This window comes from Euwallacea fornicatus, chromosome 2, assembly GCF_040115645.1.
Source record: "Euwallacea fornicatus isolate EFF26 chromosome 2, ASM4011564v1, whole genome shotgun sequence".
Lineage (NCBI taxonomy): Eukaryota > Metazoa > Arthropoda > Insecta > Coleoptera > Curculionidae > Euwallacea > Euwallacea fornicatus.
In genome coordinates, this window is record NC_089542.1 from 1750730 (window position 1) to 1776182 (window position 25453).

At 42.4% G+C, this 25453-nt stretch overlaps 2 protein-coding genes across 9 annotated transcripts in view; one reads left to right on the forward strand and one right to left on the reverse strand.

Moving 5' to 3' along the window:
• The window catches only part of LOC136346925 (cilia- and flagella-associated protein 298), a 38573-nt gene extending 31138 nt beyond the window's left edge, over positions 1 to 7435 (forward strand). The window contains exon 5 of the mRNA XM_066296485.1: positions 7156 to 7435. The gene's annotated coding sequence lies outside the window, so the exon portion shown is untranslated. The remainder of the gene's footprint in view (positions 1 to 7155) is intronic.
• Ih (hyperpolarization activated cyclic nucleotide gated potassium channel Ih) lies at positions 1443 to 24476 on the reverse strand. 8 transcript variants are annotated; one of them, XM_066296350.1, is made up of 12 exons: positions 24332 to 24476; positions 21023 to 21178; positions 15825 to 16349; positions 11080 to 11243; positions 9710 to 9846; positions 8546 to 8689; positions 7232 to 7327; positions 5012 to 5161; positions 4734 to 4952; positions 4406 to 4670; positions 3936 to 4212; positions 1443 to 3312 (listed from the first exon to the last, which is right to left on the reverse strand). In XM_066296350.1, the coding sequence occupies exons 2-12, from the start codon at positions 21091 to 21093 to the stop codon at positions 2988 to 2990; spliced, it is 2373 nt and encodes a 790-aa protein (XP_066152447.1). In that variant the 5' UTR covers positions 21094 to 21178; positions 24332 to 24476; the 3' UTR covers positions 1443 to 2987. The 8 variants fall into 8 exon arrangements, with proteins under 8 accessions (XP_066152447.1, XP_066152443.1, XP_066152480.1 ...); XM_066296346.1 differs by having other exon boundaries at positions 3924 to 4212; XM_066296383.1 differs by lacking the exon at positions 7232 to 7327.
• Positions 24477 to 25453: the final 977 nt, after the last annotated feature.

Genomic DNA, 25453 nt, shown 5'->3' on the forward strand with positions numbered 1-25453 from the left:
TAGTGTTGCAACTACTGGCTGTACTGGGCACGTGTTTCGACTGCACTTCTCGGGAGGAAATTCGCAAAGTCGTCTCGCTAGGTATCACGCCTGAGCGAATAATTTACGTCAACCCAACCAAACCCATCAGCCATATTACATATGCCAGGGGCGTCGGCGCGAATGCGATGACGTTTGGCAACGAGAACGAATTGCGCAAGATCCACAAGTGCTTCCCCGAATCGAAGTAAGAATAAAATCTACCGACGAGGGCGCTGCGAAACTGAAACAAAGCGCGGAACAAATCGATCCACATATGTCACGTTTAACGCTAGAATTTTCCGCATTTTTTGCTTCGTGTTTTGTCCACTATAAGTCGCTTTCATAGTGTGAATTGTAATATTAACTGCGTGGATCAAATTCCTGTTTAGGTTAGTTTTGCGCATTAAAGCGATGCCGCAAGTGCTCTATGCCCGATGGGATTGAAATTCGGTTGTGATCCCATTAAAGGCGCGCCGAAGCATCTCCACGCAGAACCAGGGTCTTACTACGTGGCGTCCTCGTACACTGTTGTCACGTGTATTCTTTCATACGAAGTGTTATGGATAATGACAACGTCGATCAGCACAGGATGTACTACGTGAACGATGGAGTGTTTGGAGGTTTCAGTTGCGTAGTCACCACGCATGACGCGGTTTATCCCCAACCACTGAAACGGTATCCAAGGGGCTGAATGTCGTCGAGCAGTGTTTGGGGGCCAACTTGTGACGGGTTGGATTAAATTGTGAACAAAGCACTGATGCCGGTTATGCAAATAGAAGATTAAGTACTGTTCGGGAATATGGGCGCGTATAGTCTGCCCTTAACCACGACTTTCAATGGGTATTTCACTCACAAAGTTTTTTATATAACGAATCAGGAACTCAGTTAAGTAACAAAATGTAAAACCGTGTTAAAACAACATAAAAAAAGTGTTGTAAACTACTCCCCTTGAGGAGACCCTCGGGGGCCTGGTTAGGAACACTTTTCCGAAGGGACATGGCGAGAAGAAGCCTTCTGACATGTTTCTCGTTCTCCGCAACGAACTGAAACAAACGTGCGATATTTGGGGTGATGCGTAACAATATTCTTGCTGCGAACTCTATTGAAAAAAATAATAATAATTTTATCCCGATGATTTTTGACTCTGCAACCAGCAGTTTTAGAGGACATTTAGGAGTTCCTTTCAAAATAGAATTGAACACAATAGTAATGTCTATTTGCAGATTGACAACCAAAGGCATCCTCTCAACGCCTGCGAAATTCATCCGAATAATGGATAACAAGCCGAAATGAATTTAAACAGGTAAGTCATATTTGCCTTCAATCACTTCTTTAATTGTCCCTCCTCCGGTCCACCCCTTTGTCCTTTTTTTGCACTTTTTCCCTGAGCAAGAGAGGAAGAGGCATGAAATAAAAAATAGTTCTAGATCAATATCTTTTATTTTCTCTAACAATAACTGTGTATGGCGTTTAGAAGAGAGGAGGTTCCTGCATCCACCACTAAACCCCGGGTGAGCGAAAACTCAACAATGAGGCCGTAAAAATTCGCTCCTTCCGGGGCCCCCTAGGGGATTCGTACTCCCTTCTTGTCATTCGTTTTACTCTCTATTTTGATTCCGGCTTCCGCTCGCTTTCAGTTCATGGTTCTACCAAAATTAATAATTGACGTACGAAACGGACGAACCGAACGGTAACAGGCTAGTCCTTCTAAAAGAAGAATGTCTCCTATGTAGAGATAAAATTTGTAAAATCTCTATTAGGTAGGTAATTCGGGGCCGCCCCTAACGGCCCCGATATTAAATTTATTCCTTGTGCCAAGCGCTTAGTTTACATGGTAAAGATTCTTATGAATTTAGTAAACTAGTTGTTTGCGTTTTCATTTTTTTAAATATCAAAATGATAAGGTTTAGGGTGGAATTTGGCTCTAAGCGCGATATAAAGAACGTCAGCGACAAAGCAACTTTCAGGCTTGAAATTCAACAACTATTGCAATTATTTTAATTACATTTGGACCCTTTTTCCTTGAATTTCCACACGCATTAAGAGTTTAGGGTCCGTAGAGGTAACCCTAAGACTTAGGGCCTTGCCCCTTTTGTTGGCTCATACCCGTTTTAAAAACATATTTAAAGGTAAAGAAACATATTATCAGAATTTTTATGGCCAATACCGCTGGAGATTGGACGAAAAACTATTGTTTAAGTAAAAGTAAATGAAAATATTTTTAGGGATCACAGTGGTGAAGGCTCCCAGGGCTGTATTTGAAATAGAATCTGCAATTTTTCCGAATTATTATTTTTGGGTTTTGTTAGAATTTTTAACATCACAGGGCTTTCCATTATGAGCAAATTCCACCCTTGCAAAGTTCAAATCATAGGTAACGATTTACATCTACATTCCTAATAGGCATCGTTCATAGGTTATAAAAATGCATTCAGGCAACAGCAGACTCATTACTCGTCTACGCGCGTCTTAAATTAAAATTAGTCCTCGAAACGCTAAACTGATCAATTCCTATAGAGAGGAGCTTCGTTTTGTACTAGAGCAGCTAAATAAAGACGAAAGTCCACTAAAACTGTACAATAGAGACAGCGCGATAAAGCTACTCTGAACCGATATTGCTCTGAAAAGGAGGATATGTTACACGCAATGAAACGACCGCTACTGAGTTGAGCACGTAACTTAAGCAGCTCAATGTTACACTAAATATTGCACAACTGAATCGAATTTTAAAAGTTATGTATTGCTTTAGTGTGTGTATGTGTATGTAATGTACCTAACGTCCATCACGCACCAGTGCCGCGCGACACTGCGGGGAAACGAATCGATTGACGACAGTTGCTGCGCAGGCTCGAGCGCCAGTAGCGACGGCGCACGCGCCCCGAACAACGAAATCACAGTGAGACCACCGCGATCGTCCTGCGCAGCCGGCCCGCCAACATCGCCAGACACTAGTGCGTGGAGTGCCGTCATTGCATGCTCATCTGTTTGTGTATCGTGTCCGATTTGTAGAAGAGCGGCCGGTCGTTCGAGCCGCCGCTGACCAGGCCGAGGTCGAGCGACGCGAAATTGTTTTCGGACTTGGGACGCGGCAGCAATGTCCTCTTGCGGTTGGTCTCCGTACTACACCGGGTTTCACTCTCGTGCAATTTGGCAACGGATTCCTGCGACAGATTGCCGTTCTCCGCTTCGGCAGCCAGCGCGTTCACCACCGCGTTGATAGTCTTACTTTCGCTCCCTAGATCCTCCTCCCGGTGCGCTAGCAGGTTCGGGTTTTTGCCGATTTTGTTCAACCTGCAAAATGCCAGATTTACGGCTAGGTGACTCTAGCAGATTAATAACGTATAAGACACGCGGAGTGGTCGCTCGAAATACGCATAAAACAAAAATATATCACTAGTGATATATTTGAGGTGGCAGAGGCCAACGCATCAGTCGCTAGGAAATCTGGACCTTTAGCGTATTTCAAAGCGCCCGCATCGAAGGGACATTCTACAACACCAAACAATCTAGATGAGAGTGATGGTGTTGTTGTGCGCTTGCGTGTTACGTGTTTTGTGTATAGTGGTGATAGTTAGTGTTCGAAATGTATATACATATAGAGTAAGAAGTTTCAATTTAGCTACATCGCTGGAAAGAGGTAAGCTTTCACAAATCACTGTTCGTAGCAGATACATGTCACTTCCCAGCGTTGCCGCTTTGGATGAATTAACTTCTCTTGATCAACGTGGCTTGAGTTCTGAAAATGTGGCAACAACGAATAGATAAGTGATGAATGGCAAAGCGACTACTACTGATTATCAATGAATGAGAAGGGACACAAAACACTTGAAGCTTATACCGTGTTAGAACAAGCAAGCCACTAAGAATGTAATAATACCCTCCGCGGGTTTATTTATACCAACCAACGCACTGACCTCTCCGCCGCGACCGACTCCATGGTGCGGCGCATGAGCGGGTACTGGTCAAGAACCGCATTGAAGTGATCCACGGACAAGGAGAACAGGTTGCAGTAGGTCTCTGCGCGCACGGATGCCACGCGGCGCGCATTGGTCAACAGGCAGATCTCGCCGAAGTACGAGCCGTCACTAAGGCTGGTAGCCACTTCACCGTTGGCCATCACGATGTCCACAATGCCCTCTTGGATGAAGTACATCTTGGTGCCGATGGTTCCTTCTTTTATTATGATATCACCTAAAAATATTTTATTATTATATACATTTATGTATGTATACGTAATTTCGAAAAGATGACTCGGGGAAATAAATCTCGAGTGCGTAAAAGCTTTGGAAATTATTCTCGTCGAAATCGCTAAAGGTTAGAATCGTTCATCCAGAACTTTTCAGTGTAAAATAATAAAGAAAGTAAAATAATGCGGATGACCTACCTGGCTGGAAGACTTCATATTTCAACTTAGTGACCACGTCGGAAACGAAGTTCGAGTCGGCGTTGGCGAAAAACGGCACGCTGGCCACCAGGGAGCGGCAGTTGTAGTTGATGACGTCTTCCCGCAACTTCTCCGACAACTCCCCTAAAATAATCTCCTCGTCGAAGAACTTTCCCTGATATCGATGCTCGAAGTACTCCGTGATGCGCTGGCGCATCTCGCGGGGTAATTTCCTATAGGCCATGTATTCCTCCACTTGTTTCACCTTTTGTTCCGCAAGAAACGTGTTGAAAGACAATTCGAAAAATCTCAAATGCCACAGACGTACCTTTTCACGGTACTGTCTCCTCGAGGAGTCCAAGCTTTGGATCAAATTGGTAGCGTGTCCGAGGAAAAGCGCGTAACACGTGGCTCCCGAGATCATGGACAGCATGGTCAGCCACATGTCAGTGAGCGATTGGGGCGGAAACCGCCCGTACCCGATGCACAGCATGTGGGACATGGCCTTGAAAAGGGCCCAAGAGTACTGCTCTAACCAGTACGCCTCCTGTTATGACGTGACATGTGACAGGACCGTCGGAAGACATAGCGGCGTTACCGCTTTACCTGTAATTCGTTGATAGCCACCCAAGAGTTGGCAGGAAAATTTTGCAACATCGGAACAAGGAACTGCAAACACCCACTCCAATGGCCGATGAGCAGCATCATGCAGATGAGGTTGAATATGCGCATGAAGACGCTGGCCATGTTTAAAAACTGGAAAAGAGAGGCAGATGTTATTGTTTAACGTTGATGAGGGGCTTATAACAGGCGCCAGATGGCGGTGATTGGAAAGTGCACAGTTTCTGGAGATTCACTATTGAGTGCGCATGTTGCTTCGGGAACCAATCAACGTGGCACCTTGAATATATTAATAACGTAAATTACAGTTAGATGTCAGCACGCATTTTATTTCCTTGCGACTTCGGTGGGCAAAATGTGAAGCGAAGAAAGCGAACATTACATTTGACATAATTGAGGGTATGTTCGCTTCCCTCGATTGGTTTACGTTTCGTAGAGCCCTCATCGGTAGTTTCAATCCTGTTTGACACTTTCAATAAATGACAATACATTCTTTATTTGGCGCTATTATCGCTTTTAACTACTAAATAGAACACTACTGTCTGTTTCTAATATAAATGCAAGGAGATTAGCAACAGAAACGTAAGCCGCCAATAAAGGTAAGTTCACCTACTCAGTACTTACCCAATTTACCATTAAATCGGCCAGTAAAACGATCAACAGCACTTTTAATCTGTACATAAATATGTTAACATCCCTGGCGCAACATCTCTGTTGAGAGTATATAAAAATGAAAACAATTTGAAATTCCATGTTCGTTTTAGTTACAACATGGTGCGAAAGCTGGAAGTGTCAATGTTATCCAGAAACTCCTCGGAGGAACACAGACAAGTTAAAACAGAGTTCGGTGTTATGTGAGCGAATTTGTCATGGTGATTTCAGTGTGGTCGGTTAGTGACAGAAGCGATTTATTTTTTAGGCACATGAGCGGTTTCGAGTCGAGTGACAAAGCTCGTTTGTTCGGAATAGTAAAATGTCAAACGGTTACTCTATCTAAGTCCAACTAGCTACGAATAATTGCAAAAAGGGAACGTTTTTTTTTTTTTTACTTTGCTACGACTGGCAATAATTTGCGTTAGGCTGATTTGAGAAGCTTATGCAACCATTCACTCACACCTGACAATCTAAAAGAAATCTGATTTGAAATTAATGTAGTCGCCATATTCGTTAAAGTATGGAAAGAAAGGAGCGTCATCTGTTGACATATCGCACAATTGTATGACGATGGTAAAGCGAGAAAACTTTTACTGTGTAAACAACAAAATGTTTCCTGCGACTATATTGCAGAGTTTTAATCATTTTGAGGGTATTTTGTTTTCGTCGCTATATTGGGAGATTTAAATTAATTGTATGTAGTCGCCATACTGGCTGAAGTGGCGAAAATAGCAGCACCATCTTCTGTCACATCGAATGAGTTTATGACAGGGTAAGACAAGAAAGTGTGGTGTTTCATTTCTGAGCGAGAAAAAAATCTCTGACCGCCATTTTGCGAAGTTTTGACAGTCGAGATAACATTTTCTCTATTTGATAGCAATTTTACGTAGTTCTGACAGTCTTGATGAAGATCTGTTCTGTCTCTAGTTTAACACTTGGAAATTAATTTAATTGTGCTGGAAGTGTTTTTAGATTCAGCGGCAACTGCGAATGTCTTGCATTCACCAAATATCGCCTTCTGTTATTCAAAGTAACGTCATTTGTCGCCGCCATTTGGATTGTGCATACTGAGTGATGTATAAATAGTTGCATATGCGGTGAGCCCACTGAGCGCCAGTTCCGGCCCTCAAGCGGTCAAAAAAAACAAGAGAAAACTAGCATCAACTGTCATAATTATACTCAATCAAAGCCTACTCAGCAATAACGAAATGGGCGCTGGTCGAGCCTTACAAACGTCAAAAAAATGTAAGTCAAACGCGGGCCTCCCGCTAGCGCCGTGAGCGCGCAAAAAGGGCAGTCTCTCGAACTCTGTGGTCTCTAAAGAACAAACTGCTCATTCGTACTGCAAAACAAAACTATATTACCCAAAAAACTCGGCAATAAGTACACAAAACAATCAAATGGTGTGAAGAGTAATAAAGAGAGAAAATCAAAATCAGTGGCAATTTTTATTATTATTATTTTTTTTTTGACAGATGCGGAAGCGAAGCGCGGCTGGCGAACTGCTCATGCGCGCAAAATGCCAGAAGCGGGTCATGAAGCACAGTTTACCTTAAAGATGAGGTTGCTCTTCGTGCTCGACTTGTTCAGGTCCGAGCTGTATCTGCCCCGGCGTTCGGTTCGCTTTTTTTGAAGATTCTGCAAGATCTAGAAAGCGAAGAACACAAGATAATAGGAAGCGTTAGTGGGCATCCGACCGGAAGAGAACGATGATGACGCATTAGTTTCGGTTAGATGATGAAAATGGCGACGAAGGTAGGTTTAAGTAAGCGCATGCACAGAGAGGTATAAAGACGTGAATGAACATCGAGAAGCTGATCGCAGGTACATACTTATCGGTTGGCGATTGCGCACAGCGGATTTTTATTCTGGATGTGAGGGAGAATGCGGAAATTCGGTGGTGCCGCTCACATATAAACATTTTGTTTATTTGTAAACAAACGGCAACATTTCAATATTTTTAAAAACAACACATAATGTCAATGTCATCTGTCAACTTCAGTACCCATGCTCCTACAGCAGTCTGTAGACGGCGTCATTGATGTGGAAGCGCTGTATTGAAAACATTTGAAATTTTCAAAAAATGGTTCATGTTGGAAAATGGTTTAAAATTACTTTTATTCAATAAAAAACGTCCAACAAAACCCCGCAATTGCCTGAAACCCGATAGCCCGGGCTTTCTTTTCCGGGAAAACACAAAAGAGCGTAATTTCGTTTGTAAAGCCCCCGATATTTTTCCAAAACGAGCCCCTGAAATTGGAAAAGTTTCAACCCGTCTCTGAAAATATTGATAAATACTAATAAGCCAAATGAAGGCCGTGTGGGGTGGTTTTCAGGGGAAGAGAGGACACACTCGTACCGGCCATAATTCTCTCTCCTCCGCTCTAACATCACCCAACAATTTAGGTCGCCCCCTCACTACAGCTGATTCCTCTTCCTCCTCCTCCTCCTCCTCCATCCTAAATCCCTTATTTCCAGGGAGCTGGAGCAGTGCAAAAAGAGCCGTCCTATTTGTCCGAGTCACTCGCACACAAAATGCACTGAAACATTCATATCGGCATCGATCGGTGGAACTGCGCGTTTAGTGCCTCCCGAATAAAATAAATTCACACTAAACGGATCCCGAGGGATTTGCGCCTAACGGGAAAATTGAATAATTCAATGCAATTTCCCTGCCGCCCGAAAGAGAAAAAAAATGAGGTGCGAAAAATTAACAGTTTACGCCTTGGCATGCATTTCGCTACTTGGCACTAGTGATGGTCGGATGTATCGATACACACGTCGTCGACCTGGATGTATAAGAAGCTCGACTACTCGGTGCGCCGCGTGTCGATAGTTGCACTCTACTCTGAAATGGGCACTTACATATACTTCCTCCCATTGGCTAACGTAGCGGACCAGGCGTGACAAGCGCAGTAAACGCACTAGGGAGAGCAGCTTGGCCAGGCGCAGAATCCGCAGAGCCCTGCCTGCGTGCAGGAATTGGAAGTTCTCTACGTAGTCCTGGAACTGATTTAGAAGGTGAATGATTAATCAAAATTCTTTACTCTTCAACTCGTTGTTACTGAATGATAAAAACGTGATATATCCATGCGATAAACTTTCCTATTGATTAGTGAAGTAGCAATTTAATGAATCTCCATAGAGGTTCGAATTTCCAAAATTGAACTAAATAGTAATGCCATGTCGAGAGCAACATATCATGTTAAAAAATCGATTTGATATGAAAAGCACAAAACCGTACCAATTGCGGTATTTCGGAAACTGAAAGAGGTTTTATGTTTGCTGCTTATGCAGGCATTTGAGACACCTTTGAGTATATACGAATTCCCTAGATATCGGCTCTCAATTTAGATGATTGCTAAAACTTTTTAGATTCACTCAAGTTAGGAAAAATGCGAAACTTGTCTGGTATTATTGAAATACAACCATTAATTCTTCTCTACAACCAAGTCAGTACCGTAGGTACGTTTTTGAATTAAGACAATTATTTGTAATGAAACTTATTTGGGTGTTAAACTTAAATATCCCCTTCGGCACACCCCTGACTTTGATTGATGTGCTTTGATTTTATTGAAGGAAAACGTGTTTCGCTGTTCATTCTTGACCTGAAACGTTAGTGCTCATCGAAACGATTAATTCCAGGGTCACCGAATTTTTTCGGGCCGATTGCGAGATATCAGTGGTAAAAAACCTCTCCCTTTGAAAATATTCTTTATAGGCATGGGCGTCACTATCGACAATTACTAACGTCGCAGACTCCATGAGACGGAGAATACGCGGCTCATCCCTACGTAACCAGTAAATCAATTCGCAAAGCGAAACAAACAGAGACTCCTCAATTCGGAGCAGAAAAATAGTAAAAAAGAGCGCTTGTTACAACCTTCCTCACGCCAAGCGGGCATGAGAAGGCAACTATCGATTTACCTTGAGGGTCGTAGGAGAGGAAGACGGGGAGACACGCGAAAATGAGAAATGAGAAAGTATTTTCGCGACGTTCCCCGATAGGGGCCATAAATATCCGCTTACCTGGTTGATAATGAGGAAGATGTAATCAAGGGGGATCGAAGAGATTAGGTCCAGAAAAAACCACGTGCGTATGTAATGCTGAGCTATTAGTCGCGGGTCCAGTATCACTTGTTCTGCATTGTCTTGTTGCATTATACCTAGGGAGAGAAATGTAAGTCACTTTGGGGGATATACCGGGTGATGCAAGGAAATGGCTCGCCTTTATAACTTTTTTCTTTTTAAACTTAGAAAGTTGAATTTTTGGAGGGAAACTATATGAGTATAGAGTGAATTGGTTGGCATTAATGGCGTTTATGTAGCACTTTCGGTTTAACCGGAAATGACCTCAACTCTCGTTTTTTTAAACGTAATGCCCTACAAATGTTTACTTTCTTGACATCTAGAGGTAATTTTTAGTCTAAAAATGCGTCATTAAAAAATTCATTTTTTTCGTGATTTTTTCATGTCGAGTTACGTCACTGAAGCATACGTATTAAGTACCATTTTAGGTCCGAACTATGGAGAAAAATACTAATTTGACATTTTATTGAGTGCTTCCATTACGAACAACTTGAATACCGAAGAACAGCTTTTCCCATTGACCTACCGTTTTTCAATCGACAACATGGCGACTCATTGCGATATTCTAAGACTATTTTTTCCTGAATTTTTTGACACCAAACACAATGTATGTTCATTTAGAAATGAACCGTTAATTGATTAAAAACATTCAAATTTAGGGAGAAACACGTTGATCGTGGAGGACACCATGGACACCTTCCAAATGACAAAACAAAAGAATAAAACATTTCTATTTGTAGGAATTGTGTACACCGCGCAAATGCGAGCGAATTAAATCATTAAAAAAATCCAAATTATACTGAAAGGGAAAAAAATTGATACGCCGTTAGCATTTGGAAAATGTCGTCAACAGCTTTCTGATGCTGCGCAACTTTATGCGGAAATGTTTTGACTTAAAAACGATCCAGGTCGCCACTATTTTGAAAAATTAGTGAATGAAATGAAAAAGGGGAAACGCTAATGAAAAAGAAAACCTTATTATCAGTGAAGACAAAGTAGTCGAATCAAAAATCAGTGGCGTAGCTCGACACGAAAAAAAATTTTTAATGACATATTTTTAGACTAAAAATTACTTCTAATTTCCGAAAAAGTAAAAATATATGGAGACATTACATTTAAAAATCGAAAGTTGACGTTATTTCCGGTTAAACCGGAAGTGTTAGGTAAACGTCAGTTATATCAATCAATCGACTTTGTTCCCATATGGATTTCCTCCAAATTTCAACTTTCTAAGTTCGAAAACAGAAAAGTTATAAGGGAGAGACACTTTCTTGCATCACCCGGTATCTTGAGCGCAGACGGAGTGGTACCTGTTCTAAAATTTACAACTATATCGATAAGAAAAATGGTGTCCGAGAGACAGTTGAACGCTATCCATCGCATGCTTAAATCGTCGTTAAAAAAACTTATCGCCACTGGTAGAATTATCAAATTGGCCACCAGCAGCAGCAGCATACACAAATCCCAGTAAAACCTGCAAAAGAAAACGCTACTTTGAGACCCGAAAAAACACCCAATCAGAGGCTTTAATTACCGGTCGTGATTCGAGTAATTCTCAACCGCGCGACCGGAAATGGACATTTAACCTCCACGAATCATGTAGAAAATTATGGGCAGCGTTTGCTAGCGAAAAGGCCGGAAAAGTAGCACATAATTAAGCCACAAAAGTGAGTTATCAATTAGTGGGATGATATTAAAATTGCTTTCAGCGGTCCCTCTGCCCATCAATCACGTTTTATTTTCTTTGATTGCCTTTTATTGCGAGAACAATGTTTCCAGACTCAAGGCTCCAGGATTTACGATTAAAACGGGAGCTGGGAACAAGAAAAATGATTCATCTCGTGCGTTTGTATCTCGCGAGAGGAATTTGATAACAATACCTACAGTCGTCGCCATGTTGCATTTAGCTAAATTAAAAAAAAAAAAAAAAAAAAAAAAAAAAAAAAAGAGCAAAGAGGTTTAGCCAAATCAAAATGACGCGTATTGAGCGGAACGGACGGAGGACTGAAGGGTGCCAGGCATAATGTCGTTTTCGAATGGGACGACCAGAGGATTAAACTGCCAGCTGAGAGAGTCCTATTCGTTTTGAAAAAGAAGCTAATTTTTAAACGCCACACCTCATTAAATATTAACCTGAACTAACCCATCACTTTGAATCGACTTGCGTATCTTCCTGAAACGTACAATTGAAAACTACGTAAATGAATAAAAAATTAAAACCAGTGACGATGTGACCCATTGGTGGGCGCTCTTATTTTTTCCCAATTCGTGTGCACCTGTCCTATGTGTCTATTCTTAACATATTTGAAGTTGTCACGGGAATTTGCCCCATTCGTGCCGATTTACAGGGGGCTTTAAATTCAACTTATACTCGAAAGCTCGTAGTGCGACTTGTAGCGACGGCGCACTACGCCATTTTTTTTTGTCCGAAATGCCAAGACGGGGACGGACCGTTCGTTCGGGGACAAACGTCAATTTCCGGCTCGCGTCACTCTTCGTTTTCCGTTAATTTTTTGCAATCTTCTTCATGTGCCCCGCGGACGTCACTGTCACAATTCTCCCGAGTTTCGACTGTGAGAGACATTTCAGTCGCTGACGTTTCTCCACTATTGCAAGCAGCATTGCGCGTCATTTTTGCCTTGCGTTGAGACGGCCACGTGGCAGCGCCATCTCCAAAACAGGCGGCGGCACGGGCATTTTCAAATTGACAACGCTGCCCACGTCATTTTAAAACATATTTGATCAATTTTCGTGGTGCGTTCATGTAAACATGTGTGTTCGTAGGAATTCCATGGACGCCCGCGTTCTAATTGTCGCGGATTGAATGCACAGCTTATGACAACCGTTCCAGTGACGGAGGGAAATTTCGTCCATGACGGCGACGCAACATGGCGGCCGAAACAGTAGCTAAATTGGCGATTCGGAGACGGATGTCGCTTCGCGGTTTGCGTTGCGTTAATTTTCGAAAAAGGGCAGTCTAAGATGGCGGACGTCGGTAAACCTAACCTAAGATGGGCAATTCGGTATGTCAGCGTTAATTGACGATATCTGCGATTTTAAATGGTACATCACCGGCAAACGAATGAGCGTGACGCCTGGAATCGAGGCAAATGAATTGAATTTTGTATCCTGTAAAAAATTAATTAAGTCACTTGCGTAGGAGTCAGCTGGACCAGTTTTATGAAGGCGCAACTGTGTTGATTAAAAAATAATTCCGCGGCCATAACTGGGAAATCTATTTGTCAGCGACACGAAAACGCTAAATACCGAATTGCATGCGTGTCGACTGCGGACGAAACTATTAATCCCGATGTGAACTTGGCCTTGGGCTTGGGGCATTTTTATTGAGAGTTTTCGGTGCGGAAAATAGTTTCGTTTTGGTTGCGTTCATTCCAAAACTGTCTCCATTAGTGCGGGGAAAATCGGAGCAAAGGCGACGAGCCCGTGGCCCCCGCGTAAAGTCCTTTTGATCCGAAACCGCCGTCACGATCCGCGATCGAAACAAACAGGACTGAGTTCCTTATCTCCTCATCGCTTGTTTGTTTATTGTTTCGTCTAAATATTTGCTAATTCAACAACGGCAAGGATCGAAATAAATTTTAAATAACGAAGAGGCGTCCGTCAACGTTCCGAACGATGCCCTTCAATGTCAACCGTGACCCGAATCACCCCTAAAATATTAACCGATACGAGGATTTCGGGTCGCTCGACGACTTCCTCCAGGAAATCCTTTATCGGTCCGAACGGGGGGCGGTTTTAGTCTTGCAAATTGCTTCTGTAATGCCTTTCGGGCGTACCGACGGAATTTCAATTGTTTACTGCGAAACAGTCGGTTTTTAACGAGGGGAGTTGGTTGACAATTTTTTTTTTCTCTCTTCAGTGTCCGGGAATAGGATGGTCAGCGGACTCAATCGTGTACCGATCAATGAGGTCCTGTGATAGCGTTCAGTCGTTCGCTCGTCGTGCTGAGCCTCTGTCGTATTAAATCGGACGACCTGAGGACTGAATGACTTTTGGGGACCCGATTGGCTGGATAACTGCCATTTTCCGTTCAATTCTCTTGATTGCCTCATTCAAAATAATTACCTTCAAAATAATATTTTAAATCGATTTATAACCCGTACAAAAAAAAAAATTGAACTTTTATAGCAATATAATAGATACATGTCATGCACGTGAATTCATAAATAATAGTTTCCACTAATAGCGAAATTAAAAATTCCATCAAACCCGCATTAAAACCCATAATTAATTAATTATTTATCTTTCGAAAAGAATGAGCGAAACCAGTTCCTTTTAGTCATTTTCCTGCATCTCGCAACCCGGTACTTCATTATTCAACAATCGGCATTGTGACATAATTATTGGAGAGTCGACGTCATCGCGGCAATCAATAAATCTATTTTTGCGAATTCTTGCCCTGGTTCGAACAGTTTTGGGGACCTTCAATCATTAAGGGAGTTGTCTCCGGTTGTTTAAAGAGCTTGTTAGGAGTGCGGAAAGCAAAGCTTTTTTTTTTAACAGAAACCACAATAACAAGTCTTTCTCGCCACTTTGAACTAGGACGCTCCTGCCATTTGAGGTAAGACAGGATGACTGAACGGTCGTTTTCGTTTCGTTAGCCGTGAAGCTGTACGGTTCTCCGTCTGTTCGTTCTAACGTACGGAGCGAAATGGGACAGGCGGAGAAGTGAAGGGTTATTGGTATTTGATCGGGCAAAGAACTATAATCAACATGGCGCCGCCAATAGGGCTTAATGTCGTTTTTCCCTGGGACAACAATCGTTGAAAGGGTATTACCCGCATTAAGCCACCAAAAAATGGATTTCAAAACGAACTATTGTTCGATAAATGTGACTTGACATTTTTCCATTTAAATTATTATCGTCCTACGGTCAGTTAATGGATTTTTTTGCAGAATTACTCAGTTCATGTATTTTTAATAAGCAGTAACATAAAAAGTTCAGCAGAGCTTGAATTTCTATTAATTTCACTGAACTGGTAGATTAAAGTTCTGATTATGTTTTGTACGTTTCTATAGCGAATATAAACGGGAAAAAAACTGACATCGCCTATTTGCCTTTTTGTTTCCAGTATATAACGCTAAAGCAATCCCTACTAAACATAGTGCAATTTCCCGAAACTGACACCAATTCGGCCGGCAGGAGACCTTTGGCCTTTACCGGTGAAATTGGACCAAATTTGTAGTGAAAACGGAATTGTGGAACAAAAAAATGACATGACACGCACACAATTAAAAAGGCCATGTCTGGTAGCGTTAAGAAAAAAGGACATTATTATGCGATAACACATTAACATTTCGGAGTAGATTACCGAATGCACTCAAAACCTCGAACCGACATTGGCAAATGTCGGGCTACTCCTTTTATCTAATTCCGTGCGATAGAAAGAGATACAAACAAATGTCAACGCAACGTTAAAGTTGACATTTCTAAGTAATGCACATTCAGAAACCAATTCCGATTGCCCAAGGTTTAAAAATCGCCCATAGTCTCAACGGCAACCAATGAATTTTAATGTCTCTGTCTCTTTGAGTCACAGGACGTTTCGCGTCCTCGGGTTTGAATTTCAATTATTCAAAACTTTTCTATGTATTTTATTATCGATTTCCCTGCGGGTCCGACTGAAAGCCGACCGCTCGTATTACGTTACGACATACAATTTCATTCCGGCAACGCTCCCAAATTGGTGTCGTATGCCCCCCGGAGGGGCCCCTAGGAATTAATTTGCCGCTCTCGCAAAGAAGTGCTTTTGATTTAGTTCTTAACGCTGTATAAACGAGCCACTTATCGAAAATTAGAATATGCAAGTGCATATATCAAACAGAATCAGAAATGAACGACAATTGATATCCAATTGAAGACGTTAAATGCAATATTGAACGGTTCTAACTGGATAAGAAAGCGTTTGATCTTCCGATCATCCAATTCAACATGAGGCGCAAGTTGAGAACCATCCGAGGACCGAACAGTCTCTATGTCTTGATTAGCTGAGAAACCGTTCAGTCGTTCAATCGTCGCAAACTCTCGACTTACCGAAAACTAGAACACGGATGTATCACCCAATGTCCTGACGCTTTCTGTCGGATCCTCTCCTTCATGAGCGCCTTCTTGGACCCGAACAACTTCATCGCCAGTTTATTGTCGGTGGGCTGGAACAGAGCCTGCAGCTGATTCTTGATGAAGCTCTGTTTGCCGGGCTCCACTGTGCCCAGCGGCACCGGCCCCGGCTCTTCCTTCGGGGTGCCGTAGAGCGACATATCATCAACTCCGAAATGTACCTTGCCGCTGCCCTTGTTATAGTTCATATCGTTGGACAGGCAGTCGGCGATCAGCAGCGTTTCGTCATCGAGGGCCGTCACCAGAGAGTCGGTGCACGTGTTGGTATTTTCTATGCTGATCTTGATCGAGTCATCTTTAGCGAGGCGTCGGGGCGGAGGGGATCTGATCTCTTCCTCGGATTGGGCGGCCGCCACCCGCCCGTTGGCTAGGCGCAGGCTCGGAGCGCGACGCGAGCTCGAGCGACGCTCCTCGCCTCCGCCCTCCCCACCCCCTCCATCTCTGAAAGTAACGGAATCGCCAATCAGTCAAACGCACTCAGACCTTGGCAAATAGCAGAAGTATTGAATGGAATGGGCGCTAAGAATGTCAGCATTGAGAATTTTTGATTTGGCCTACAAAAATTATTGACAAATCGACCCTTAGCAGTGTAAAGTATTTCCGAACCATCGGACCAATGATGGAATGGCAAAGCTGCACAGTATCTCGGTAAATCCAGCCAGGTTTCCCGTCGACGGAGTAGACCATAGAGCCAAAATTTTGCTGAGTGACGATGAAAATTAGGCAGGAACCGTCTATTTTGTCAGTTCGTCTCAATCCAGAAAATCTCCATGTTGCCAGATAAATTACGTGAGAGGGGCAGCATTTGTGCCCGGCTTGAGAGGCTACAAAAGCACGAAAAGCCTCCCTCGTGGTTGCAACATCTTTTGCGAAATGAAAAGACTAAACATTGATAAGATAAAATAATCTGAATGCAGCGTAGGCCGACACTGATCGTATTTATGGCTTTCTGAGAGAGGGTGCAAAGAAATCAATATCTTTTACAAGATGCAAAAACCAGAAGCTAATAAGATAACATGATCTAGTTGAAATCGAATAAAAAGTAAGTTAAGACTGGGCAGCGTTTGCGGCTTACTGGGCTGAACCTGCTCAGAAGTTTCTTATATTAGTCTCCCACCGGTAGATGATGCGATGGGGCCCATAACATTTAAAAAATATTTTTACAAATTATTTGACTTTACTCCTGAAGAAATAAAAGAACCTGCTGGAAATTTGGAAACTGGCAAACAAGTGGGTTAAAACTGGTTATGATGATGATTATAGCGCCCTAAGAAGAGTACGAGGTGTAAAAATGGTCAATCTTATCGGCCGATTTGAAAAATGGGACGTGCCCATGAGAGGTGATATTGATGGCCCACTTGCAGAGGACGCGATGGTGTTGGTAACTTACTGTATACTTGAAATATTTATGAGAAGATTGAAATTTCCATTGTGGATGAGAGGTCAGTTTTTCATTTTAAGGTCCACTGGTATTAAAAATAGTCAACTTTAATGGCCTAATAACTATTTACGATGCGATAGCATGAAGCGGGCAAATATAAATGAATGCAGTTATTTGCCCATGAAAGATGGTCAAGAGGAAAAAATGGGCTAAAATTGGCAGTACACTTTGTGGCCTAGTCAATATTTACATATCTCAAAAACAGAAAATTTGCGAAAGTCGCTAAAACACCTCCGTTCGAGGGCACAAACATACCTTTGACGGCAAGCGAAATCCGGCGAGAACTAAGCGGCGTTAAAAGTACCAGATCGGCACTAATCGACGAAACCTAAAGGCGCACACGCGTATCAACTTAAAGTGAAATGGAACGCGACTTGCTCAGCTTAACCGGTGCAAACCAACTGCGGGAACAGCGGGACGGCGACTTTTTTTTCATTAATCAATAACAAGGAATTGCCCCCCGGGGGCCTGAGGTGACCGTTGTTATGATTAGAATGAATTGGGTCGGGAACCGCCGCTTGGTACTGCTGTCGTACACTGGCGGCCGCGTGAAATGGGTCATTTATTTATATGGACCAGGCGCACGTCGCACCGAGGTCTTCGAGGGTAAAAACTCTATTCAGTTCTTCGAGTCTCGGCTGAATCGAATGAGGTAATCGGTTATTCACGCCGACAAGGTGGAACGGGTTTTTGTACGCCACTTCAAGAACGTAATGGAAATGAATTGAGACGCGATCTCGTTATGATAATAAGGAATTTGGAGGGAGCAGATGCAGATTGGTGCACGTCTCTTTGTAAATATATATCACCGCGCAGGTCAAGGAAATTTTGCTTTGGCAACAGCGCCCCGGTTTTCAGTCAATTAAATAGTCGTTAAGGTGGAGAGCTCGAAGGGAAGTTTCCCTTAACCTGAATAAACTTCGCCAAACACGAAATGTGTTTTACCCATTGCTTTGATTGGAAATTAGTCGGGAAACTGCGGTGTGAGTATCGGTTTTAATTTTTGCTATTGCCAGTTGCGGGCAGCAATTTACGGGAAGGCCTTTTGGGCCGTGAATTATGAACCCAGAAAAAAATCGAAGCTTACAGGACGGGCAGGGCACCGTACGGCCTCGCTCACCTGAGCGGCTGGAAAAACTGTCGGTCCTTCGGCAGCGCCGTTGAGAAATTTAAAACGGATTTTTCCCCTTCGCTCGCGCTGAATCAATTAGCTTCACCATTCTTTATTTTTTAACACTATTTACGATTCTCCGTTACCCATTATCCGACTAACCCTGTAGCTTGTCAATGACATGATGAGGCCCCGATATTACCATTAATCAGCGACACTTGCCGCCGATAAGTTATCGGTCGACGTCAGATCGAACCACCCCAAACCCGCATAGTCGATAGCATTAATACATCGGGCCTAATTGTATCAGCAGAAGGGATAATGATGGATCATCGAATTCGGTCGCATTCCGACAGTTCCCTCGCGTGTTCACCAGCTTTGTTCTACTAGACCTGCACCATATTAAGTCCGCCGTAATTTGTTTTAATCATAGTTTGGCTACCGCAGAAGGAAGTCGAGCTTATTATTTATTAATGATCGGTTCAGCTGGTTGACTTTGAACAGAACGCGGCCAGGAACTGTTGAAAGCGTGGACAAGTGCCTCTCTCTAGCAGGAAAGGCGCCAAGTTACGTCGAATGGTGGCGACTTCCGGCAGGCAAAATGCGAAGCAAAGGAAGAGGGATAATTTCGACCGACTTTGAGATTGTACAAAAAAACTTAAATGCGAATATTAAGATTACTTGTTTTCCCCATGTTTTGCACTTCACAGTGTCCCCTTTAGCGGTGTCGATCCCCCTTAAAAAGACGTAGTTCAATACATCTCGAGAAGGGTTGAAGGGGGAGGGGGGAGGGGGGGGGAAGAGAGACGCGGAGTAAGTGAAAAGGAGTTGAGAAAACAGAGAAAATAGAACGAATGTACGAAGCGAAATTGCAAAGGAGATCATGTAGAAGAGGCGGAAAGAGATTATAACCGGGCGAAAAGGGAGAATCATAGAAAAGAAGCTCTTAAACTCTTATAAGGTGGCAACGATGTAACGTCAAAAACAGAACAACAGGGCAAAACTATTTTTAATTTATGGGACCAGAAAATGTGTACGATCTTTCCTATATAAAAATTCTTCATTCCCGCATTTATGACAACCGATAGTAGTAAATATGGCAACAGCGCAAATACGTTTAGCGCTGTCAAACGGACCACACATTTAATAAAAATGAACGTAGAATTTTATTCTTAATTTGCCATATCTGTAGTGTTTTCGAGAAGCGCACTTGCGTAATGTGGAAACAGCGCAATCGTGCTCAGCCGTATCAAATACCTCACAAATGAGGTGGTTGAGAGCAACGCAGGCTTTTAAGCGCCTTTTAAAGGCTTAGGAAAAATCGTAGCGTTGCCGTTTCATTCAATTTTAAGCAAAACCTGCGCACAGCTGCGAATTGAAAACTCGAGGATGTCAAAATCAATACGGCCGCTGGGGGGTAAAGTCGCTTACATTGTCATTGTTTTCCATATCCATTGACATTGACATTGCGCCCTCAGCAGCCATTTTAAATAGGCATTTTGACAGCTGACTTTATTGCCCTATGACTCGTTGGTTTGTAGTATCATAGCACTAACATGCGACTGTTTATTTGAAATTTCCGATTCTTCGTGTGCGATGTACCGAATCGTTACTCTGCGGCACGCTAGGAAGAGCTTCGAGCTTGGAATACAATCGGGCAACGCCGCACTTGAAACATTTCTGGAAAAAACCGCTTAAGATCTTCAACTAAAGCGATGTTGCCAGTATTATTTAATTTTTCGGCGCTGGAGGAGCATATATCTTCGTATTCAATAGAAGCTACGTATGAATTGTTGATTTGGGGTCGATGATGTTAAAAGCGAGGACGTCGTGTAAAGGCGCTGTTGCCAGTTATGGTTTTTGGGTTCCGTAAACTTGACAAGCAATTGTGTTTTAAAGAAACTTTAGGAACAACTTCAAATCGTAGTATTTTCTAGAGATAAGCATTTTTTGTCTGTACGTTACCTTTTTATGCCCAAAACTCTCCAAAATTCCCGCAACTGTTAACTGATATTTTCACTGTATTTCCTGCTTACTCATACATTAATTACAAGTGGTACTTACCGAGGTACCAATTGGTACACGTACGCTCTATACCTGCAATCCGACATCAGCAAGAAAACTGCGAACTCAACAACTTACTGAACTCTCTCATTACAGCTATAACAACCCGGTTTTGCTTGAATTTCGATTCTAAAATCGACGCACATGCTTCCGCGGACGTAGTACCTTGCGAAGTAGGTACCAAATCATCGTCTGCGTGATGCCGTTCAATCATCTTTGAAAAATATTTAAAGTCGGCAATTGCCTTTGTCGGAGACCCACTTGAAATTAATGACCAGTCTAATGGGTCAGCTGGTGGGTACCTGGGTCTGTTGATGGGTGATACTTGCCAGAGGCGCATCGAGGACAAACCAATGTTAAAGCGTTCTCCATTCAATATTTCTGAGCGAGGGTACTTGATGCTACGCTACTGTCTCTAGTAAAAACTGAAGGGCTAAGTTAGTTAAAATCTACGCTCTAGGGCAAAGTTCAAAGTAAAAAAAAATCAGATCAGCCGACCTGATGAGCAGCCTGGGCGGCTGCCGAAGAGAAGTATCGACTGAGTGAGGCATAAAACAGGAAATGATCATCTGAGGACTCCTGGGGGGCCGTCGCTCCGCGACGTCATCACCGCACTAGTCACTGCTTTGTCCATGGTAGTACCAAACTAGGTCTCTAAATAGGTGCAAAAGAGTTGGAGAAGAAGCAAGTCTGTGTAATCGGTTTAAGCATTGTGGTGCACGCGAGCATCGACTGTAACCCAAAGGCTTGCAACACGCCACTAATCGAACTTTTCCAGAATGTTGTTTCATTTGAATAATTCCCTCCGGCAATTAAGATTTTTCGCAGTGCATCTATTAATCATTTTATTAATTAAGCTCGTTTAGGAATAGTTTAATTAATCCCCGCGCCTGCACATGTATGAGTCGAAGGGATTAATCAATCTTTACTGCAGAATGTGGGAAAGCCACAAAATACACCTCACCAGGATCCTTGTTTAGACATACAATTAGGTAAATCTCCTTTGGACTGGGACATGCGACGGCTCTTGGCAACACTGCGCCACATGTCAGATTTATTCAAAACCTTAAATCTTTGTGGTTATGTTTTTTGCGCTATTGCCAGTTCTCAATCACATGAGCAACCCTTATTAAGTTCATTGTCACAGATCATCCAAACATTCACTGCCAGCTCTTCGTTCGCATTACTAATGCTAATTTGGCCCTTATAATAAGAGCTGGTGGCAAATTAAAATTATCATGTCACTGGGCTCGCCTTTTGGGCTTTCGGGCACGTTCACAATGACGGTTAATAAGGCCAAGCTAATTCAATTTGTCTTAGATTCAAAGCTAGTGGCTTTATTCGGGAGAAACTGTGGATTGAGCACTGCTTTAGAGGTCCTTAAGAGAGAGTGGCAGCTTCACAAACTCCCTAGAAAGTTTAGAAAATACCTGGAAATACATAGTATAATAAGAGAGAGAGAGAGAGAAAGAGAGATACTGATAGGGCTGAAGCTATTTGAAGAAAATTCCCTAGGGCAGTGTGGGTATTCCTTGATGGAAAAAAATCCTGCATACTGAGAAAAATTCCTTTAGGAGATAAGTCTGTCCCGAAAGTCTTGCAGTAGATTTACAAATGTATCAACACTCTGCACTTTAAGTCTTGAAATTCGCTAGGAAACTTTGAAATTCTAGAGGAAAATTCCCTAGGTGGCTCTGAGGCTTTTGGCACCATTAGAGGCCATTAGTGGACGATACTGCAATAAAACGTTTGAAAAAATTTTCATAGAAAACTGTGAAAATAGTTTTTTTTACAGAGAAATTTACTTACGACAAAAATTGAGCCTGAACCTTTAAATAAATCCGCTAGGGAGAGGCGAAAATCCGGAGGAAAATTCCCTAGGGAGAAAGAGCATCTCCTTGAGAATTTTGGTACCCTAAGGGACTAAAATTAGCCTGATAGATGTTCTTAGGGTATGTCAAAAGTTCTCTAAAGGATATTATCCCGTCTATCCACAATGCCGTAGGAGAGGAAACTAACCAGAAACCCTCGCCAAACATTCCCTAGTAAATGTCCGAAATGCTTGAAAATCGCCATCAGGATGTTCCGTGCGGATCGACAATCCTTTAATTGTATACCGATTTTGCAAACCTTCAAAAAGATTTACCGGAAAATGTTGATAACTGGGAAAAAACCCTAGGAAACTGCGAAAAAATTTCGCACCTTAAAATAATGTCGCAAATCTTTAACTATCTCCTTAATAAGGGTCCTTCAGAATAAGGTTACTTACTTAGGCCTTTACGTTCTTTTCAGGACAGTAATACCTTTAGGAGGCCAAAACCGCGATGAAACCTTCGAAGAAAGTAATCTTTAAGAGATAAAATTTGACTAAAAGCCTTTAGGGAAAATTCCCTAGGGAATGTCAACGATGCTTGAAAAAATACATAGCATGGTGCATGTATTACAGAAAACTGTCTTAAAACTCCTTTAGCAAACACCCTTGGGGATGGTCACGATCCGCAAAGAAGGTCAAAGTTTTTTAATACCGACAAAAAATCTTTAAGGATCCAAGACCTAACAAAATACAAGGAGAACCTCAAAGAAAATTCCCTGGATATTGTAAAATCGCTTCAAACGATTTCTCATGATTCCTAAAATTATTAGCTAATGCCCTTAGGCGTCATAAACAACTTGAACGATTTACTCAGAATTTTCACAAATAAACTGACATTCTATTGGAAAATGCAAATAATATAGGATAATGAAAATACATCTAGCATCTTCTAGAAAGGATATGCGAGTTCAAATGCACCAATGCAATGTAAATCAAATTCAAGTCCTCTAGAGTTGAGATGCTAGGGGACTTCGATATCTTTCGGGAATTCCTGTAAATTGAGTTGAGATAAAATTTTATTTCACGTAAAACAGTCTCGTATTTTCATGTCTTTTATACACTTAGCATACATTTCTTCTGGTTTCGACGTAGAACCGTTATTAACGTAAAGGACTAATGGAAGATTGCAAGTTTTAGTTTTGTTGTTGGAAGTTGAGACCATGTGATTGCCCTCAACGGCCATATTGAATCGGCATTTTGATAATTTTGTGTTCTCTATTTGACAGTTGTTGCAACGGAGAGGATTTAAATAAAGGTCGTTTTTCACTTTTTGCTTGTAATCGTGGAGTTATTCCATTCCGGCTAAATTGTACCTAAAGGGCACCAGTCGTTATTAATGTCATAAGATAGTGAAAGATTGCAAGTTTTGGTTTCCTTTTTGCAATCATGTCATTGCCCTCAGCGGCCATATTGATTCGAAATTTCGATATTTTCGGTGTTGTCAACTTGACAGTCATTGCACTCTATCGAATTTAGAGGGTAGCTAAGATGAAGTAGCCAATTTGTCTAGCAACGTATGATGTCACTTAAACTAGAGGTATGATACACACGATTGCGGCTTTGAATAGGTTTTTTAACATTGAATTCATCGGCTGGATGATTTTGAAACAAAAATTAGCCTAGAGCTCAAAAACTACTGAAAAACAACGAAACAGTGCAGCCTACATTCGTGTCGAATCGCGGCTAAAATTAGCAAAGCTGAAAGGCGCTGACTATTAACATCGACCTTGCCAATTCGGGTTACCTTGAAAACCTCATTGCCGTTTTAAGCCCTTTGTCGCACCTTCCATTTTAAACAACATTCTGAAAACCGACTGCCCAGTTACGTAACTTCGGCGGTTACCTAACTGTCCGGCACGTGTGCTGGTAGGGAATAAGGGGGTTGCAAGTCCTTGTTGTACAATGGGTGCTACTGTAAAGTGGACATTACATACGAGTCCGTGTCGGTGGGATGCTCCGGCTGTGACCCGGTCCGTCGCAGTCGCCAGATGGCGTGCCGGGCGGCCACCAGGCGGGCGAGATTGTAGCGCGCCACGATGACGAAACCACGTCGGCACGTGCCCCTTTTGTACTAACCCGATTCAACCGACTCGCTCCCGACCGAATGGGGGCGCAGCCGCGCTCCACGCGCCGGAGCGTGACGTCACCGTAAAGATTTCCCCCGCGAGTCTCCTTCGGGAAGGATTAATGGCCAGATAGATACGCGTTTTAATATTTCCGTCTACCGAATAAACCGTTTTATGATGATGATTTAATTATTGCTCAAAACGTACGATTTTCTCTCGAGCGTGAATATTCCCCCCCTCGAGATACCTCTATGTGCCACCCTTTAGGGGATAGCGTGTTTTTGTCCATATGCAAATACCTCCATACCTACATTTATTCCCACAGGGACATCCTGCCCGTATCGATTTTCTGGGCAAATGTACATGTTAATATATGATTACTTGCAGTCGTTAAAAGTGCCACGAATAGGGGCATAATAGGGACTGGAAGATTGACGGGGTCAGGACTACGCATCTATTAATAAATTCGCCTGAAAAATCTTGATTTTTCATTAAAAACCAGTATCGATTTTGTATAAATAGAGTCATGTATGTAAATAGACCCTTCGCTGGTTTTGTATTTGGCATTTCGAATCATACTCGACATCGCTAATAATTGTATAGAGAGATGAAGGCTTCGAGTAACAAAATTTTTCATTTGCCAGGTGCAAACGAAATTCATCTGCAACTCATATTCTTTCATGAGATCGCATTTCTTTGCGGGAGACCTTGCGCAGAAAAAATGTGAAAAATGTTGTTCTGAGTTCATCGTTAAAGAAAATTGTAACTGTCATTGTCATAGCGAGCACGAATAATTGGACTTACGTACGTAACTTCTACCTCATTCATTCGTTTCTAGAGGGCGGTAAATTCTGCTTTCCACCTCTACCTCAGTGTTCCCGAACTAATCCATCTTTTCCTCTCTTCCAGACTAAAACCGACTAGAATCTCCCATTTTCTCCCCTGGGTCCGCATTTTCAACGCAATGGTCACCCATTTCCCATGGGAATA

What these genes read in the sequence shown, in the direction of transcription:
- Ih (XM_066296346.1), bottom strand. Translation starts at nt 21,093, where the DNA reads ATGATCATTTCCTGTTTTATGCCTCACTCAGTCGATACTTCTCTTCGG. An exon ending in CCGCCCAGGCTGCTCATCAG is followed by an intron (nt 16,350 to 21,022) that starts GTCGGCTGATCT and finishes CGTTACTTTCAG; the next exon opens with AGATGGAGGGGGTGGGGAGG. An exon ending in AGTTGTAAATTTTAGAACAG is followed by an intron (nt 9,847 to 11,079) that starts GTACCACTCCGT and finishes TTCTCTCCCTAG; the next exon opens with GTATAATGCAACAAGACAAT.